Raw genomic sequence first — 21,236 nt, 5'->3', positions numbered from 1 at the left:
TTTTTGTATTTGCATCGGCAACTTATTTTCTTGTGTTTTATGATAGAAGTTGCCATCTGTCTTTTTTTCTTTATTTCCTGGTATTTAAACCAGAATTCTCTTATCTCTTCTAGGGGGAGCTGGAGAAACTAAATCAATCCACCGACGACATCAACAGATGTGAGACTGAGCTTGAGGTCAGTTCATTGACGTGCAGCGTGCCAGAAGTGCTGCAGGTTGTGTGTGTGTCATGTTTGACTAATAGTGGATGTGACAGTGGGGATCTCCACCTCTCATCAGCTAAGACTTTGTTTCTGCAGCTCGATGCCAGAGGTTTAGAGGAACTGCCTCTTTTCCCCTTTAGAGATGTTTTGTCCCCAAAAGTCCAACTGCTGGTCAACATGACAGAGTCTTTTTTTAGGTTGAATCATAGCTTGAGCTTTGCCCTGTCATCAGGGCAAGCCGTAAAGTTAGTTTTATTTTGTGTCAGCAAGTGTAGAAAACTGTAACTAGTTGCGAAACTGGGGTATACTGTTGTGGGCTATGGAAATACACTGGCTGCTGTGGGACTTAATAGAAGCGTTCAGTAATGGTTCCTAACTGAATAGGAAGTTAAAGAAGAAAATAAACCAGAACTGCAGAGAGAGTGTAATTATAAAGTAGAAGTAACTGTGTAATATTAAAACTTCCTAAAAGTTTGTAACTTTATTTTGTTTTAGGTCAGTAACATTGTTCAGAGAGATACAAGTTATAAGTTAGATCAGTGTATGACTGAATTTGTGTCTTTGAGTGACATTACTGCAAACATTAAAGAATGAGAAATTCACCGGAGTACCTTTGAAAAATGTCTAAAAATAATTAGCATTTCTTTTATGACACTTCTTCAGCTGCTGGCTCACTGGTGCAGTGTTGTATTTCTGTCAGTATCAGCATCTTGTTAACCTGGAGAAGATTTACAGCTATGGAATTGCAAACATAAGTGGTTACAGTGATGACGCTGTTTTCTTACGCATTTCAAGTACAATGGGCAAGCAGCATCAGATTCAAACTCTATAAATAGTTTTCTGAATTAAGGTTATAATTTCTTTCCAAATGTACATACAATTTCTTGGAAAATGATCTCCATTTTTTTCCCTAAAACATGATGTATATATAATAATATTTTAATGGTTGTCTTCTAACCATTTTTTCCACCATAACACAAATATAAGTGAACAGGAAGTAATGGAATTAATATATATATACATTTTTTATAAGTCTGGGTAAGGATAAGTATGTCAGACACATTTTTCAATAGCATTTTGACCCAGATGGTGAAAATGCTTATCCCTACCATGTGGGAGGACAAAGTCTACTTTGTGAGTGACAAAAAATATTCAACCTTTTCGCAAAATTCTATTTTTTTTTATTTTAAGCTGTATAGTTGAGAAACTGTTTCTGTCAGTAGTTTACCCTTTCACAGTTCCTGTGGACCCCTGCAGAGGGTCGGGATCCTGATAATTTGACATATCAGGACATTTTAAATAAAAATTTGGTGAAATCAAAGGCTCACTGTGAAAACTGTGAAAACAGTTCATATGACCAAAAATCAGCTTTCTTTCACGGCTATCTCAGTTCCTGGACCTAAAACACAGAATACATTTGGAGTGAGAAGATTAAATAAGAAAGGACTCAGGATGTTGACAAGTAATATCAACAAACATGTCTCAATATTCAGTAAATTCAAGACAGAATTTTGTTTGCTGATGTTTTTGCCAATTGATTGGAGTATCACTACAACTGAACAATTAAAAGAAATTCAGATTGAATGTTAAGAAGCTGAAATGCGTCACAGTTCCAGTATCTGAGTGGAGGGAGAAGTTCTCCTCTGTCGGCTACATCAGTCTCAGATGCGACACGCAGTTTGTAAATTACAAAGAAGATTCCAGAATTTAAAACGACAATGACGAGCCCATCTATCAAATCAGTCATTTTAAAACATTTTGAAATTTTTTTCTAAAATGGCACATTGCTTCAAAACCATTTTACAATGCCATGTTTATATGAATGTAGTCCAGCACTTTTGGCATTGATCACTCAAAGGTTGAAGTGCTGGCTCGTAACTTTTAATGAAGTTGTAACATTTCACTTTTGACACAGATATTGTTGAAATTGTCTTCCTTTTTTCGACATATGACCAGGGTTAAAAAAGGTCACAATTCCTTATGGTTTTTACTGCTAGGTCAGCACTTTATGCTCTCTTAGTGACTGGTTCTCTAGAAATCCGGTCAAGTAGATTACAAAACCAAAACCATTGAACCGTAAATAGTTTTCCCTAAAATGCAGATTTAAGACTAGTTGTAGCTCTGAACTTTTTATTTCATTAAGACGGCAAATAGTTCTTCCAAAATTACTTTTGTTTTTATTTCTTTTGTATTCCAGTCGCTTGTTAACACAGTTGTACATAGGTATCTAAATGTGGTCATGACAAGCATCAGAATAGAAAGAGGATTTAGATGTATCATAGTGTTGGAACCAGATGGACTTTATTTGTTTGTAATCTTTATTCAACCAGGAAAAGAAACTCATTCAGATTAAAACAAATTCTTTGAGTATCCTGGGCTATACAGCAAAACAAGACAATTTCAACCTTTAAATGTTTTACATACAACTGGTCTGAGGTTTTGACACACCTGTGATCAACTGGGATTTTTTTGAACAATCATCTCTTGGTTTTACAGACAATGAACTGAAAAACGTCTAGTGAGCAGCTGATGTCTGAGCCAAAATGCCTTTATGATGTAAGAGAAAGGGAGGTGGATTTGAGATGAGTGTTCCGGATTTTTGTCTACAAAATATTGCAATAGACGTCTGAAAAATGATTGAACAGGTACACACTGGACTACAAGTTAAAGGCTTGCTGTTCATACAAGGAACCATAATGGTGATGAAAACTAAAATGTTTTAATAACATCTATTTAGGGTTCCTTTATCCTCTCTGGTTCTTGGGTGAAGCATTGAAAAGGCCATATCTACAAAATGTCTGTAAAATAGTTAAAGCTAGTTAAAATTTTATGATTTTTTTTAAAAAAGCTGAGGGGAAACAATATTAAATTGAAATTATTTTAAATGTTTCATCTTTTTATTGCCCTTCTGTTGTTTGCTCATAGTGTTTATTTCAGTTGGACAAGCGTAATGACCTTTAAAAGATGAAAGCCTGAATCATTTTCCTTAATAGATCATTTTGAACAAAGTACTTTGATATAGAATACATTTCTTTCTTGTTTAAGTAGGCTGAATCAGAAATGGATTTATTTTTAGTAGCTGCTCACAACAAATTAGCATTGCTCTGATGTTTCTGCTTTTTATTGGAACAGAGTTGTCTTTATGAAAACTGTGTCAGCTTGGTACATGGTGTGATCATTTAGCCCAAAGAACTGTAAATACAAATTCTGTCTGGAAACAAATGTTTCCATTTCATTATTTGGACTCAGTTTTTCACAGCTTCGTTTTTAAATTGGTGGTTTTGGGTTTTACTTGACATGACTCACAGAAAAGGCAGAAATAAGGTCAGGTTTCATTTCCTCTAATAAATTTACAATCTGAACAGAAAGGGAATTAGAGGTCAGCGGTGACATTCACAGATGTATCGGGAGGAAATGCTTGATGCTTGATAGATATAAAAACAAAAAACACAGTAGTAGTAAAAAAAACATCTGTTTTTTACTTTTATGATTGCGACAGAATGACACAGAATAATGTTTAAGGAAATTGATCCACCAGGTCAGAGGTCATGAGAAGACCTTCTGACACAATGATGGAAAGTTTATTGACTTGTACAATAATTCACAAAAAATACTTTTGTGATTAACACAAATACTTGACAAACTTGTCTGACCCCCAAATCTTGTCAGCTGAAAGCACTAAATGTTGTATTTCTTTGTTTTTCTCAGGATGCGAGGCAGAAGTTCCGTTCAGTGCTGGTGGAGGCCACGGTGAAGCTGGATGAACTGGTGAAGAAGATCGGGAAACCAGTGGAGGAATCGAAGCCTTACTGGGAGGCCCGCAGATTGGCCAGACAGGTCAGTCATTTCCACATGGCAATGAACACAAAAGATGTTTAATCTACATTTTGTACGTCCTACACTCTTTCTTCTGTATTTTTATGACTATGACTTGATATGCTTTATAATTAAATGATAAACATGTTGGAGCTGAAATTTTGTAAATGGCTATTAGTGTCCAAACATAATTATCTTCTCAGGCATTTTCTGGTTCTTTTGAAGTTTTTCTTTCCATTTTTTCCTCTTTCTTTGTGCTTGCAAACCTGAAAATTAGCATAAAAACATTTTTCATGTGCATAGCCTGCAAAACTGTATTGTAGGCTATGCACTGTGTTTCATTGTGTAAAAATCTGTCCTCGGCCTTGACCTACTGCCTCCACTTGCTCTGTCTGCAGCTAATGCTGGGCAACTTAATTTTACCATTTATAATGATCCAGTTTGTCTGTTTACCTTATGAGCTTATCAGATTTATTTGACTTCTTTGCAGTCGAAGGTATAAAAAGATCAAATGATGATGGTGCAAAGAGGGATTTCACATAAAATCAAGAAAATTATGGACAACCCTGACCATCCTCTTAATGACACTGTCCTCAGTCAGAGGCTTCTTCAAGTTTGTTATAATCCAGATCACTAGAGGAGATCTTTCCTGCCTACAGCCAAACCCATCTGCAATAACTCTTTAATTAAATGAGTTACATTTAATTTCCATTTGGGATCCATTAAGCATTTTTGAATACAATTAAATGAAGTTGTTTTTGTCCCCAAACAGACACAGAAGATATGAAGAAAGCTTCATGTTGCAGCATTTAGCTACATTTTCCTTCAGATAATTCTTTGGGGACTGCTTCCTTTAGTTGAGTTGAAGAGGTCACACCCTGTTTTCTAATTTCTGGCAAACACTCCACCCTAAAGCCAGTCTTGGCCCTTCTGCCTCTGTCCTTCAGCTGTTTCTTGTTGAACCTTCCTTGTAATGGTTTAAAACGATACACTCACTCTGTGATGCGGCTGAACTGATAATTTTAAACAAAGTCTTACTTCCCTTTTCAGTGTGTATAGATAAAAGGGAAGAAACCCCCTGCATTTCTCGATAAGACGCCATGCAGCTGCAGCAGCTCATTCAGACAGACACCACAGGAGCTTTTATAGGTGTTGGTGTGCAGTTTAGTTCTCCTCTCCAATAACATTTTCTTTTGGATCTTTTATCAGGAGTACAAATGGTCTCACATGGAGCTACATAAGCACTCTGATTATGAAGGGTCATTTTCAGCTGTGTGCTGAAATGCAGGCAGTGGTGAAAGAGTTTCTGTGAAGTGATGAGGCAAATGAACTTCTCTCTTTTTTGACTTCACGCCTCTGACTTCATGGTTGCCATTGTCAGGATTAAAGTACACACTGTGTTAAAATTGCCATTTTTCAAGTTTCTGCACAGCAGCAATATTATTTGAAGAATACTACTATTTCTAAATACTTATTTTTCAGGAATTTGCCTCATTTGCTTCCTAAATGCTTCCAAAATAGATGTGTCAAATTAGCTTAACATTTTAAGATAACTGAAAGAATGTGTTTTAAACGTTTAGTTCAGATTCATCCCAGTTTTCCAGCAGGACACACATGCGATTGCATTTTTTCCCTCTCACCTGCTGCCCCAGTTTTATCTAGGTCTTCTCTCCGTATTTATTTATTTTCACTCTTCAGATGTTTATATGGAGCAGCAACTTCCGAAGGAGGGGGTTTTCTGCATAAATGAAGCTCAGAATGGAACTTCATTTATGCATTCATTTGGTTCTGGAACCTGAATGCAGCTCATTCAGGTTCCAGCGAATGAGCTGCAGAAATCTGTTTTTTTTTGTTGTTGTCGTTTCTTTTATATTTTGTTTTTCTACTATTCTACTACTATTGGCTTAATTGTTATGGTTGGCAAAAATTAAACTAGGCACTTTTGTGTTTCTATGCAAACATGTTTGAGGGGTTGAAACTTCTTCAAAAACACTTGAAACACTTGTCTATTTTCACTTTTGTATACATAACCTTTTAAACCCAGAAGTATATCAATCCACTGTCTTCTGAATATTAAACATCCCATAAAATTAATTCTAACCTATGCTTGCATGAAATCACATGAAATATCATTTGTTCCTGTAATCCGGCTTTGTTCTCATGCATCTTTTCATCCAGGTGTCCCTACAGTGACTTCTATTACATTTGTCTTCTTCTCTCTAATGGCCACCATCTGAAGAGCAGCTTTTATCTTTTTCTCAGATCTCTACTCTGCACCCAACCATGGTTTGCTTTATAACTATATAAAGCAAAGTTCCTATTTACAGTGAGCTATCAAAGGAAACTCACTGACTAATAGCTCTATGTAAGCAACTGAAGTATTGTTGTAGAACCAGGTAGTTCAGTAATGATGCAAACTTGTTTCATTTTGTCATATAATTCAATGTTTTTTCACGAAGTGTCAAATTTCTTTCCTAAAACTACTTCCTGGAAATGGGTCAGGTCACAGTTGGGCAAAACTAGACCCATTTCTGTACTTTAATGATTGCAGAACTATAAATAGAATAAGCCACACACACTCTGCTTTGCTTTGGCCCTTTATCTTTCACACTTTACTCATTTCACAGCTAAGCCGAGTGTGATGTTTTTGGTTCTGTTTATCAGCTTTGTTTTTAGCCTCAGAGGTTCAGTGACAGAAGCTGCTGTTTTTTGAACATTTTGTTTTGTTGTTGATCACAAATTGGGTTGGAACCAAAAGTTTGACTAACCTGATTTGTTTAAATTGTGATTTTTTATATATCTCTCTCAACCTTTTGCTGTTTCTCTTTTTTCTATCACCTAGTTCTTCCTGCTTTTTTGAGGATGTGAGATATTTTCTTCCTGTATTACTGCTCTTTATCATTCATTTCCTTTTTCCCTTTTATTCTTGTTTGTTTTCTCCTTTGTCCCTGTGTTGTCTCAATTTGCATTTCTTCCTCTTTATTGTCATTTCAACTTTGCCCCATCTCTATCTTTGGCTAATGCACACATAGTTGGTGTTACAATGTCTCTCCCCCACTTTAGTTATTAAGAAGCTAAATAACTGCAGCTACAGATACATGACGGTCTCCACCCCCATAGTGGCGGTGGTGGTGCCAGCCGACCTTGATCCTAAATAAAAGTTAAAAATGATGTGAGAGGGTTAAATATTATCAGATTTCTGGGCCATGTGACAGTTACATCTTGTACAAATCATTATGTAAAAAACCTTTCCTTCCGAATACCCCCAAAACTTTTATCGTTATACGTTTAATTCAAAGCAAAGAAGCTTTGTTCATTTAGACAATTAGATGCACTTGTTTGCTTAGCAGGGTGAATATGAAATAAGAACTTGTCACTGAGGGTTTTTTGCTCTTTCAATTAAGTACAAGTTTATGTATAGAGCAAGTTTTCACAGACTTTACAAGGACCCAATAAAACAGGTAGCACTGTACAATACGGTTGCCGATCAATCAATAATTGAAATGTATTCAAAACAGTTTGAAAGAAGAAAAAAAAAGTCATTTTTTTTTGGTCACTTGTTTTTTGTTACTGTGGCATTTTCAGAAGGGGTGCACCGATTGCAGTTTTCTGGCCGATCGCCGATTACCGATCTTTGAAAAAGCCTAACTTAAAGATTCCGATTTTGGCCGATACCAGTTTTTGGTCCGAAACGGTGCTTAATATATCAAGAAAGTTGTTGAATTGGCAACAATGGGGTGACTATTGTTAACTGTAAATGTGCAGACATGACCTGGTTGGTCGGTGTGTCAGTCAAACCTTTCACGGGAGAAAAGAAAAGCACAGGGATTGATTTTTAGACCTTTGTCGATGTTGATAACATCAGTGGATAAGATCGGCTTCACATGTAAAAAAAGCGGCCGATCACAGATCTCCCAAAATTAAGGATTCAGCACCGATAAATCGGTGCACCCCTAATTTTCAGTGATATTCAAATGCATTCTGGACTGGGATAGCAGTCCCAATCCATAAAGGGGTTTGGATTCTGGATGGGATTCTCCTTTTTCTCCTTTTTAATTTCTTAATTGCTGTAAGACCTTCTGCCATGTTGACCTTTTGAGGCTGTGTTCAAACCACAGAAGGGGGTTGGCCATGTGCTATTTGTTCAATAATGTGATGGTGATGCAGCAGGGCATTATGGGTGTTTCACTGAAATAGTGAAGTAAAATAAGTGGTGTGGTTGTGTTTACTCTGTGTAGGAAGTAATATGCATCAATAAATACTGTCATAACAGCAGTATTAATATTGGCTATCTATCAAATTTTCATTTCTATGCACCCCTAGTTTTGTTTACAGCTGTGATGAATCCATATGCACCTTTCCTTATGATGTAGCAGTAGGTTGTGTTAATGATATCAAATGGCTGGAGTGCTGACATTAATAAAATGTTGTGTAGTTAATTTCTTTCCTTGCATATTGATCATTAAAAATTAATAATATAACAGAAGGAAAATCGAATACAAACAATGTTTTCATTGATGTACTAATGAAGCTCTAAAGTGACCTGAAGGAAACCAAGCTAATTCGTGTACAGAACCCATTAGAGGAAAAACACTGGAACTTTTTTGTTAGGAAAACCCCCATTTTTTATTTATTTATTTTTTTAGTTTCAAATTGTCACAGTAACTGTTTATAGTCAGAAATTTGGCTGCCATGCAGAGTTCTGTGCTCTCTAATCTCTATCAAGGACAACTTTTTTGTTTATTGACAATTTGGGCTGAGCTAATACATTTTTCATAAATCAAACTCATGACCTTTTCAGAGAAGTGCACCGTCCCTTCATATGAAGATAAACTGCTTTGAGTTCAATCTCTTACACTTCATTACATTGATGGTTACTGAGATTGTCCAATGGGGAGGAGTGTGTGTGCACTTAAAGGTAACTTGATTAGTCATGAAACTGGGTCAGGGTGGCAGAACTTAGGTTTGCTGAGTCGGTGTGTGTGTTGCTGAGTCTGCTCAGTCTCAGTTTAAACATTCAGTAGAGTTGGACTTTTTAATGTACTGAAATATGTATGGGATTCAGTATTCCACTTCAGTTCTAACAAGTCACTTTAGGACGAACATTAGCCAAACATAAACGTCTTGCTGCAAATTATAAGATATAAAGTTTCAAATTTAAGCACGCTGTTTCTGAACATCCAGGAAAATGTAAAATATGTAACATTCTCTCTGGTTTTGTTTTCTCTTCTATTGTTTTAGTGTCGCATTTTAAAATCAAACCTCCTTGCCTTGCTGTTTATCTTCCTGCTTTAAAATTGAAGAGAAATGCAGTGAATCTGCTGATATTCTGTATTTTAAAGGATCAGATTTTCTGGCAGAGAATGACTCAAACACGCTTCATAAATTTTGCCAACTGAAATCAGCCACCCACTCAGTCGTGCTGCCTCACGCTGTGAGTCTGCAGGTTTTGTTGATATCTTGTCAGAGAAACTTGGCCTAGAATGGGAATGTGCAACACTGGGATTGGAGAATCATTTGGAAGACATCTGTCAGTGTCTGGTGCTCGAAGTGGCAAAAGAAAAGTGTCAACAGACATGCAAATCTAATGAAAACCCATCCATATGAAATTTGATAAATAACTTTTTATTTTACATTATGTCGTCTGCACCTTGGCCTGTCAGTTTTAGAGGCTGGGGATCCACAGATCTGAGAAGATCTCAGCAGATATACGATTTAAAGGTGTGGAAGTGAAGCTTGAAAAGACATACTGTGATTGAAGTGTTAAGGAAATTACATGGAATTTTTGGAGGAGATTTTCCACTGGAGCTTGGAGAAGAAAAATGCAGGGAGATAAATTGGGTTTGCTTTGATTATCAGTGATGAGTGATAAATCGGGAAGGTAGCAGAGGTCCTATAACAAACTGTGAATGAGTTAAGGGTATGACTGTTGAGTTTCAATGGTTTGGATTTCAGTTTACAGTAATATAATGAGGGCTGTAAATTAGAAGCATCTCATTCATTGTTGTATGTGAGACTTCTAAAACTTTGTCATTCGGAATTGGTCTAATGTATGAAATCCTTGAAGTTATGATGATAAATGGATGTTGACTGGACACACAGTGGACCTTTGGTATTCACAGGGGCTAGGGACCACAACTGCAATATCTGAAATGCACAATCACCTGAGAGCCTCTCTAGTTTATTTTAATAATAATAATAACACTAAATACACCATAATATACTTTAATATGCACAATAGAAAACATCCCATCCTGGCATGACCAGAGAAGCTGTTTTTCTTCCTTACCTCCGTTCTTGAGACTGAAACCAATTAGCGCTAAGGTGTGATGTGAAGTTTGGGCAGAGATGGGATAGTAGCATAACACCTAGATACTTACAAAGAAGCTGAGGGCAATAGTTTTGAAGTTGCCTTCAATGAACCCTGATCTCTGCTCTTAGATAATAGAGCTGGACGGGTGTGTGTGGGTGTGGGTGTGGGTGTGTGTGTGGGGGGGTGTGTGTGTGTGTGTGGGCGTGTGTTTGTGTGTGTGTGAGCAACCTGACCCAGTTACACCAGTTCTGAGTGAAGGAATGTGCCAAAATTCTAGCCAACTATTGAGAGAAGCTTATGGACGTAAACCCAAAATATCTTATGGTTTTAAAAAGCAATTTGAACAAATACTGTAGCATTTGTTCAATATATGTAAACTCCTGAATCTGAAGGATTCGACGGATAATGAAAAGTTTTATTGTTATTCCAGCCTCTAGCAAATTGACAGGGTTGTTGTAATCCTAGATGAGCTTAAAGTAAAGATTTAATTTCAGAGAGGAAACATTAATACTCTTAATAATTCATAAAAAAAACATTTCTATATATACCGCATATACAAATATTGGAGCACATAAAGTATAGTTAGTTTTATGGACATAGAATAATAAATAACATGATTCTTATTCATTTAAATGTAAGCACATTTATAGTTTCAGATTTCTAAATGCACATTGTGTTTACAGCTTGAAGGTTTAACCATCTTGAATTTAATATTGTTTTAGGAAAACTGTCCATTTTTTGATTGAAGAATAAAAGACTGCATGGGCATTGTTTGATGGATGCATGCATTAAAGAGTGTTTTAATCAATTTCTTACATAAGAGAGACAGTAAAACTTAATAATGAACTGCTACGTGGTAACCAAATTTTTTTCTCTATATATGTCATCATATTTTGTCTCATTTCATTTCTTATCCTTCATTCCTCCTCCACCTGTTTATCATCATCTCTCATCTGCTGGAGTTGAGCATTTCCTGGTAGTGCCAATGCACAGGAGGGTAATGATGGATGGAGTTGAACAAAGGAAGGGATGGAAAGATGGATGAAATGATGGAGAGACTTAGGAGTTGGTGGGATGGAGGCAGACAAGGCTGAAGGTCACAGCCATCTGCTCCTCCATTGACCTCCTGGGATGGTGCATTAACATGGTGGGTGTGTAGTAGAGCATCAGTGTTTGTAGTACAGTTGCAGCATCCCTAAAGCTGTCAAACTGTGGGGGGAATTAATTTTATTATCACCAAACTCGCAGCCGCTGTTCGTTGTTTTGTTGCAACCCGTTTGGTCTCATCATTAGAGTGATTCTGTGGCTTTCTGCTGTGTTTTACTACAGTCACTTTAATGTTTTCCTTTGAACGTTTCCCACCCTTGAGCTCCAAACATATATCTGTGTTAATTTGCATTTTAAAGAGCGTGAAGTGGACATCAAAAGCCGAGGCGGCGCTCCCTACTGCTGAATCGAGAAGTGGTTTCCTTCCCAGAGTGTGCTCAGACCATCTAGGCCAGTGGCGGCTTTATCAGGTTTTGTTTGTTGGAATAAACACACAAGTTGAAATGATTTAGTGAGAAGTTTGAAGGCAGAGTGACAGTATTTTTAGCCCTGGATCTCAGCTGATTTTCTTCGGTGTAAATAAATTCCCACATTTGATTGAGGACACGGATGAGGATAATCAAATTTATCATGAAATGGGCCAGTTCAGGTCACTTTGGAAACAAGAGTGAATCATCTCCTGCACTCCAGTACTCTCCCATCCCTCACAGTCCTGATTATTTAACATGTTTATTTGTTCTGATATATTTACTCAGTTTACTTGGTTTAGCAATTCTGAATTCAGCTGTGCAAAGTGGTGCATCAAGATGTCTGCGCTAGTATTGGTTCTCTTTTTATGAAAATCATGTGGCTGTCTAAAGGAAAATGTGTTATGATCAGAAAACTCAGTTCCCTGAAAATCTTTTTTTATCGAGAGCCATTATGGATGATTATCTCCTTCTGTCCTCCTAGATTTTTAGGCCAACAAAAAGAAGTACAACATGGCAGATATTATGTGTAGTGTCAATCAGCCTCATGGGAGTCTGCACAACAGCTGGGGGTCAAATCTTTAGATTTGATTGCATATAATTGTCAGGATGCTGCAATCTCTAAAATATTTTTCTCTCACCACGCTGATGCATTTTATAACAATGAATGTTTGTGTCTGTGTTTAGATCAGCTGATATGTGGTTTCTGAAAACAAGCAGCACCATATTTGCATGTGTCCATATCAGCACAGTTTTGCATGTGAAGATTATTTTGGAAATTTAAGTTTATTTCATTTCATCGAAGCAAAATAAATAACAATGGATATTGGAAGGGAAGAATCAAAAGAGAATGGGATGTAGAAAGGAATTGGTTGTGGAAGAAGATACACATTGAAATATAGAGGAGACAGTAGAAAGAATACTGTAAAACACAGTGAATTAATGGAAGAAGTAAAATATGTTGAATTTCAGACATGGGTGAAAAAAACTTAAACATGAAGTACAGTTACCATTAGAATAAGCTCCAGCACTGAAAAAAACGTCACAAAGTACCACAGTATTAAACAGTAATGTGCTGTTTTAAAAGGAGAACCCAGCCGCTCCGGTAACAACACATTTGTAGATTAAATGGAGCTTAAAAGGAAGTAGCAATGTTTGTTTTAAATTTAAAGCCACACTGAAGTTAAAGGAACATGACAAATGTTTGAGAATGTCATTCTTTGTATGAATTTCATGTGCATTTGGTCTACTTCTGTATGTTAAGACACATTTTACTCATCCATGTTGGCACAGTAAAACAGAAGGGATACAGAGTTTTCCTGCTCATCACATTGGTTGGTTTAAGATTAAGATATGGAAAAAATGGGTCATATTCTTAGTTGTGCCTGTGCAAAGTTTTTCTTTCTTTTTGTTATCTCCCATTTACTGCTTCCCCTTTCATTTTCTTATTCTTCACCGTCCCACTTAGTGAGTGGGGTCTTTGAACACTTGCTGCATGGTGACAGCATTGATGTTTCTCTTGCCTGTGGCTGCCTTGTTGATGCTGCTGAGAGAAGTAGGGCGAAGACGATGAGGCGGAACAAAAAAGTAAATGGCTTTATTTGTTACAGAGAGTGTATGAAAATAACAGTGGGCTTGAAACGCAATCAACAAAAAGTGGGAACAAAGTTTCATTGGGTTACAACACTAAGGGTCAATAACAAGTTGAAAAAATATGTTTTTTTCATGGATAATTTGTTTATTTGGAGCATATTTACTGATGGTATTACATCTGCTGTTTTTTGGGGGTTTTTTCCTGAAGTAAAAGCAGCAGTGTTTCATGTCTGTGCTGACATAATGAGGGAGGAAAAGGGTGGGATGGGTGTCAACACATGAAAGATGGGCTTATTGTGGGCAACGTGACAACAGAGGAGGAGATGGAGAGGGAAAAGAAGACTGTTTGTTTTATCTCTATTATTGATGAAGAAAGGACTTCAGTTCTCAGATTTTTCTAACATTGCTTTGACACCGTTCATATAAACTTTGGCAGGAAGGTGATTGAGAATAAACAAACATTACAGCTGCAGAACTCAAAAGAAAATTAGTGTGCTAATTATGCAATTTGAAGCCAACTAAAAACTTCAAAGCTATAATTTAATGTTTCAAAAACCAATGGAATTGAGGTCAACAAAATACAACAAAAAGTGGTATTGATGAAATGTAAGAGCTCTCAGTTCAATCTAATTAACTCAAACTATTCATTCTTGTTGCAAGTCATTCAGGTTTAATTCAGTTTAAGACAAGTTTTGACAATCGTATTCAGAAAATCATGAAATGCCAGTAATTAAAACATTAACAAAGGAAACTAGGAAACTGTTTGCAGACCTTGTTTCTTTATGCGACATATTTTAAGTTAAACTAAATCATTTTCTAAAAGGATAACTTTATGTTCCAAAATATGTGAAATTTTCTTTTACACATGAATGTTTATTATTGCTTTAAAAATGATGGGGAAATACTTTTAAATGGCTTCCAAAAGCAGTATCAGTGTTCTGATATTTGTGAATGTTGAATAACAGAAAATGTGGAGCTATTTTGGCTGCTGATTTGTTGAATTCTTCATTATTCACCCCATTATGAGACTTTGTGGGTGAATAAAAATGGTTAGAATGGGGGAAAAAAGTAGAAATTGGAGAAAACTTTAATCAGAATTTGGAAAATAATAAAACAGATTTTACAGGAACCTACATATTTTGTCTGCAAATAAAAGCTAAAAACCTAATCTACTCCTCACCTTATCTGTTTTTTGTGGACTTGAATATGAAAGTCTTTATTATGCAGGTAGTGACTCATCTTTTCAGACAGGTTCTGTTGGTTGGGTATTTTAGCTTATTATATTAGCTATCCATCTTGTTTTTTATACCCAGTTGTCTCTCTTGAGGTTCTTGTTGCTTGCAGTTGCAGATGCATTACAATCAAATATGTGATGCAGAGTTTTCATATTAAAGGAAACAAGAGACTATTACTTTTCATGCAAAGCTTTATTATCTCAGAGAGCTTTGTATCAGCATCTGCCCCTAACCCTCTTTAAATCTATCTGCAGTCAGGCATTAGTAACCACAATGCAGCAGTGAATATACACTTAAACTTATAGGAATGAGAACAGTGGCCCAGTCTCATGGAGTTGTGTAACTTGTGGTTCTGGGTGGAAAACAAAGCTTGGTCCATGACTGCAACAAGGCGGGAGTTGTTTGGATCTTGCTGCGCTGGCGTGACGATGTCTGTAGATAATGAAGTTACAGTGAGCATGTGGTGATGTCAACCTGTTTGCAGAATTCAGCTGGGCTGATGGGAGGCCCGGACTGTCTGGACGTAAACTGTTGGCAAAGGAAATATTCTTGATCGGTTTTCATGTGACCACATCACATTCAAGTAAACAGAACAATAAAAAAATAAAGTATGGGTTTGGAATAATTAGATTTGGAGAGATTTCTATAAGATTGCTGCAAGATTGTAGAGCTCAGATATTGTTTTCTGCTTTTCAGACCAAAGCAGCTAAATAACATGCATGACCTGCTGGTCTAATTTTGTTTACAAGTCTTCATATACAGCTGAGTTCACATACAGGCTCAGTGGAGTCACTATCTGACTCGATATTCACCAAAGTTTTCACACCTGCATGCTTCATCACAGATAATATTTTTTGCATGTAATGCAATACAAAATGTCCTTGCAGAGTAAATTCAACTCAGACATTTTTTTCTAAGACAGATAAACTGGCAGCACAGTGATGATTCAGCACATTAACATCATGTACTTTCTTTATATCCGCAGACACATCATGTTCAGCTTGTGCTTGTTTTCTTGTTTTACAGTCATAATTCAAAGACTTCTTATGTTGAGTTAAATGCAAGGTTATCAACATTATTCAACATATTAACCAGAAGTAAATATCTTTACTTTACAGTACATGTTTTAAAGTTTAAAATGTTTGTGGGGTTTTTTTGTTCAAAAAGTTGCAGCATAGTGTTGATTTATTATCACGACTGCTTTTTTTTGTTTTTCCTTTAAACTTCTACCATAAAACACAGTTTAGTGCTAATTTGTGTGCCTGCATTTAAAAAGCTCTTTTCTATAAAGTGACAATTTCTGAACATTATACTTATTATTTATGCACTTTCACCAGTGACATGAATTGATTCTTACACATCCACGTGAAACCTTCTCCACCCGTGTGATGCAACTGATGAGGCTTCAGTCTGGGAGTGTGACAGACATCTTGTTTTGTGTAAACAAGATGTGTTGTATTTGTTGCTGCAGCTGAGAAACTTTGGCATTAAAGCTTCACATGAAACACCAGGGCGAAGTCAGTGATGTTATGCAACAAAACATTTGAGCAATGCAACAAATAGCTTTGTGATTGAGCAATTTTTGCTTGTTTTATTTAATATCACATGCCTCTTTCTGAGAATTTAATGTCTCTAGGCTCAATAATGTCTACAGAATGCTTTAAAGTTTGTTTTTTAAAGATCTCTAAGTAAACCACATGGTTAGACTGCAGCCCTTTACAATTGAGGAAGTTATTCAGTGGGTGGTTACAGTGTTGTGTGCATAGTCACTGTGTGTTCATACAAATGGTGTAAAGCTGATGTCGCCACAAGCTGCAAAGTCAGTGACTCGATGCTATCTGCTAACCTTTTACCAATTAACTGCATTATAACCAGAATCAAACTGAAATGTATGCAGTTGAATTTGAATCTGTCTGTAGGATTGATTGGATTAATCTGGTTTCACATTTCTGGATTTGAATTGGAACTGCTTGTCATCTCAAGTATCTAGCCATTTTTACGTGTACATGTAAATATTGGGTTGGGGATGTGACCAGCAGCAGCTTCTCTGGATTTAAAGTGACAAGAGAACCTAAAAAAAACTAATTTTGAAAAGAGGTGAGAAATGTGCAGACTATAATCTTATTACATGAAGTTGATTTCTGTGCAAAAAATGTAGTGAACATATTTTGTATGGCTCATAAACCTAACCTAACCTGTTCAAGGATGCATAATACATTATTTTTAAAAGTTTACTATCTAAGATGTGTTGATGCTATAAACTGTACAGATAGCTTTAGGTCAAAAAATTGGTTTGAAAAAGGTCTGATTTGAAAAGGCAGAAATATATCAGATTTCTTCTCATTTGTCCAAAAGGCCCAGCTGGAGGCTCAGAAAGCCACCCAGGACTTCCACCGAGCCACCGAGGTTCTGCGAGCAGCGAAGGAAACCATCTCCCTGGCTGAGCAGAGGCTCCTGGAGGAAGACAACCGGCAGTTCGACTCCGCTTGGCAGGAGATGTTGAACCACGCCACACAGCGGGTGAGCAGAGGATTTTATTCCGATAGAAATCTGTCTTGATTAATGCTCAACCAAAATCTAAAACCAAGACTTCCATGAATTAATTCATTTGGGGACACTTATGGACGAATTCATGGGTCTGTCTTGTAAAGAATTTTGTTTTTAAAACACACAGCATAATTTACAGTGTAATCATTTGTTAAACAAATATGAAGCAGAGGTGAATAGTCAATGGTTCTTCCAGGTGATGGAGGCGGAGCACACCAAGACGAGAAGTGAGCTTTTGCACAAGGAGACGGCGGCGAAATACACGGCAGCCATCGGCCGCATGAAGCAACTGGAGAAGAAACTGAAACGAACCATCAGCAAGTCCAAGTAAGAGCATTGATCTGCAGCTTTGGCACATTAAATTAGATCAATCATAATGCTGTTGCTGCAACTTTTAACAAGACTTGAGCTTCAAGCTTTTTAGATTTAAAAGGCACCCAGATGTTCTTTTTTTTTCTATATTTTTTATTTTGAAAGTCACGCAGAATTAAATCATTGAATTATTAAACCTAGAATCCTGTAACAAAGTACACACCAAGACTTAAATACTGTCAGAAATGTTGTCATAAAAATTGTGTTGTCTGATTTCATCCATTCATTGTTTGTACCTGCTCAGTTTTATTCATTAGAAGTGAAAGCAGCAGCAAAACTGTAATTATTGCCATTGTTGTTATGATAAATAGTCTTTTTTAGTTATATGTTGTATCAACCTCTTGGGTTTTTACAAGAGAAAAAGTCCAAAAAGATGTCATGATCTATGTAAGTTGGATTGAATATGTATTTTTGCTTTATGCTAGAAACCTAGTAAATTTATGTTCAAGGCTTTTATTGTGAAGGCTTGCTGGAACTCCTGTCGTCATCTGCTGTACTGATGTTTTCGAGAAAGTAAAACATGCCAAACAGTTCCAGGAATAAATGCATGTTGTTTTTAGAAATCCTGCTGAGTAGAAACGGATACTAGGTCACAGTTCTAGAAGTCCAAGAATTTAGACAGTATAAAACAGACAAACCAGAAGATTCTGAAGATAAAATTTCACATTAACCCACCAGGCAGATAGTAGCGGCTGGCAGCATGTGATAAAAACAGATATACAGTACAGACCAAAAGTTTGGACACACTTTCTAATTGAATTCAATGAGAAGGTGTGTCCAAACTTTTGGTCTGTACTGTATATCTGCTGTAAGACCTAAAATACAACATTACACTGTTTAAAAGTTCCAGTTGTGTGGTCATTTCTTGTCTTCTTAAATGGTAATTTTATTTTAAATGTTAATATAAACCATGCAGAATTTAATCAAAATTAATCATTAAAACCAGTAATCATTTCAACCATATTTTGTAAAGCAAATTTCTTCTCCCTTATGTCCCATTTTGCTACTGCTGCAATTCTAAAACTATATATTCATACATTGTCATAAGTTCATGAATTTCTGATGCTGAAATTGCCACTGGTAATGACAATATGTTGATACACTAGATCAAGGACTTGTAAGAATGGATTTTACATTTACATGCATATTTTTGTGTGAGTTCTGGTTTCTCACAGTGGTATTTTCAGCTGCGTCTCGCCTGGATGTGCTCTGACAGCTTGTCCTTTGCTGGTCCAGCATGTGGACACAGCTTGGTGGCGAGCTGCAGGGCCTCCAAGCAGACTGTCGCTGCATGGCTGACTGCTTGAGGTTGATTTCAGCCAAATGTTCTGCTGAAAACCCAAGAACTGTATTTCAGCATAGCAGCATCAGTTTATAATGATCTTTCTTCTGTCCCTATAAAATAGCATAATGACAAGTAGTGTGACAAAACCAAACCAGGTGCAAGATGTTTCAGTTTTCTATTTTTGTGACGAGGTGATATTGTTCTTCTCTTTTCAGAGGAAAGTGGTTAATCTAAAAACGGTAAAACCTTGTTGTACTGAACCCCACAGAAAGCAGTCAGGTGATTTTAAACAGGTGTCTAAAAAGGGGAAGTCTGGCTAAATGTGGCGCAGTCACAAGTTGCAGCTGAACTGCAGAATCACATGATAGAAAATGTGAAGGCATAAAAAATCTCATTACTGTGTGAAGTTTCATGGAAAAGTCAGAGACCAGTTACATCAGAACAAATTTTATTGCTCACTGGACAACAGGAGCAAACCAGAACACATTCATACAGATTTTTGAGTGATGCGGTTTCATGTTGAACTTAAATTTTACATTTTATTCTAAATTTAAAAACATTAAAATGTAAAATTACCAGTCTAGTTCCAGCACACCCTGTTTTTGCCTGCTAAAATTTAGCTTTTCATGCTGCAGCTCTGCAACACTATAGGCTTTAAAGTCTTAAACTCTTTCAGCATCTTCAAAACTGATCCTGATTCAACCTGAAATGTTGCGTAAGATCCTCTGTCATGTCCTCTATCTGCATCTCACAGCTTAGAGTGAGGAGGAGGGCGAATGAGCCGAGGCAGGCAGGGCATGCCTGGACAAGCAGAGGAAATGTAAAGATCTCTTTATGACAATGATGAAAATATGTTTGCTTGTTTGTTTGAAAATGAGCATTTTGAGGGAGTGTAGCAGCAGTGCATAAAAATCCAGACTTGAAGCAACCAAATCCAATACCTGATGAATATAAATTTTAGGACCTTATTGATGTAAGTTGCCAAAAACCCACCAGTATCCCACTTTGCAGTTAGCTTTTAATGCATCAGAGCTCAGTGCAGTAATTCATAAAGCATGCTGTTGGATTCTTGGTTTCAAAAACTCTGAAGCGTATGATGCTAAATGTAACTGCCTATTTTTGGTATACATTTACTGCTGATCAATGTATTCCAAAATTCAGACTTAATATTTAAATAAATACATGAAATATAAATATTCTCTGAAAAGAAAAAAAAAATGTTTTATTGCTAAAACGTGGCTAAATAAGGTAGACAATGTGGAAACTCAACAAATTCTCTTTAAAATAAGAGAATTTCCATTTTTTTATATTTAGCATTTTTTACTCATATTTTCTGATACTTAAAGCATAAATTAGATGTTTTTTCTTCTTGGATCCAGTTTATCTGCATCAGAAGCTGCCGCCTTGCTGTGCATTGCCTTGGCAGGGTGTTAATTTGTTTTGCATTGCCTGCTCATCCAACATCACAATGCCTTTATCTCCTTCTCCTCCAGCAGGTTGCCATGGTGATGATGTGGGTACTGCTCTGTACTGTGTTTTTTCACCCCCTTCTAATCTCCTCTCCTCTGACCTTTCCTCCACAGGCCTTACTTTGAGATGAAGGCGAAGTACTACCTGCAACTGGAGGTACGTCATGACTGTTAAACTCTTACTGCTTCAACTTTGGATAATGATTTTACTGGATTAATTTTTTTTGTTTTTGCTGGGATGTAAAATCAACACTTAAAACCAAAGATGCTACAATCGGACTTTTGTTGTTGATTTTTAAGTGTTGTTAAGCTCTGACTTGCAGATACAAAGTTTAGGTAGTTTAATTTCTCTTTAATAGCTAAATATTTTTAAGATTTAAATAAGTAAAATCTAAATATTTTAACAACTTCAGTAAGTTGTATTAAGTAATATTTATGTAGCCTTCTGGCCTTGAGGGGTAATTACTCATTTAAATCAGTTGATATTGCAATTAAAGGATGTACAGTACATTTAGACTGTTTTAAAATAGACAAAACAATTATGGATGGATATCTTTAACATTTTGCAGCCAACTTAGCCTGACTAACATTAGTAAATTAGAAGTCTTCTAGAGATTGCTGATCTTTATCCTAACTCTGAAATTTCCACAAACAAAAAGGCTGCCAATATTTCCAAATCAAATATTTTCTATGATCAATAGAGGCTAAGACCTCATACTGATAAAACAGATAAACTTTGCTGTGCTTTGTTCAGCTTTCCTGTTATTTACTTAAAAAAATAACATACTTTGAGAAAAAGCATGTCTTGTCACATGCACCAAATATTTTCCCGTCAAATTGCTGCTTCCATTGCTGTGCTTCCTCTGATTCCAGTTTTAAACACCTTACT

At 36.4% G+C, this 21,236-nt stretch overlaps 1 protein-coding gene across 1 annotated transcript in view; it reads left to right on the top strand.

Annotated features, from left to right (window-relative positions):
* Nucleotides 1–21,236, top strand: part of sh3bp5b (SH3-domain binding protein 5b (BTK-associated)) — a 36,716-nt gene that overhangs the window by 1,944 nt on the left and 13,536 nt on the right. The window contains exons 2-6 of the mRNA XM_028012378.1: nt 114–176; nt 3,912–4,040; nt 17,030–17,194; nt 17,418–17,548; nt 20,462–20,504. Coding sequence (XP_027868179.1) covers nt 114–176; nt 3,912–4,040; nt 17,030–17,194; nt 17,418–17,548; nt 20,462–20,504 — 531 coding nt within the window. The remainder of the gene's footprint in view (nt 1–113; nt 177–3,911; nt 4,041–17,029; nt 17,195–17,417; nt 17,549–20,461; nt 20,505–21,236) is intronic.

Source organism: Xiphophorus couchianus, chromosome 3 (assembly GCF_001444195.1).
Source record: "Xiphophorus couchianus chromosome 3, X_couchianus-1.0, whole genome shotgun sequence".
Classification (NCBI taxonomy): domain Eukaryota; kingdom Metazoa; phylum Chordata; class Actinopteri; order Cyprinodontiformes; family Poeciliidae; genus Xiphophorus; species Xiphophorus couchianus.
This window is presented reverse-complemented; position numbering and strand designations above follow the sequence as displayed.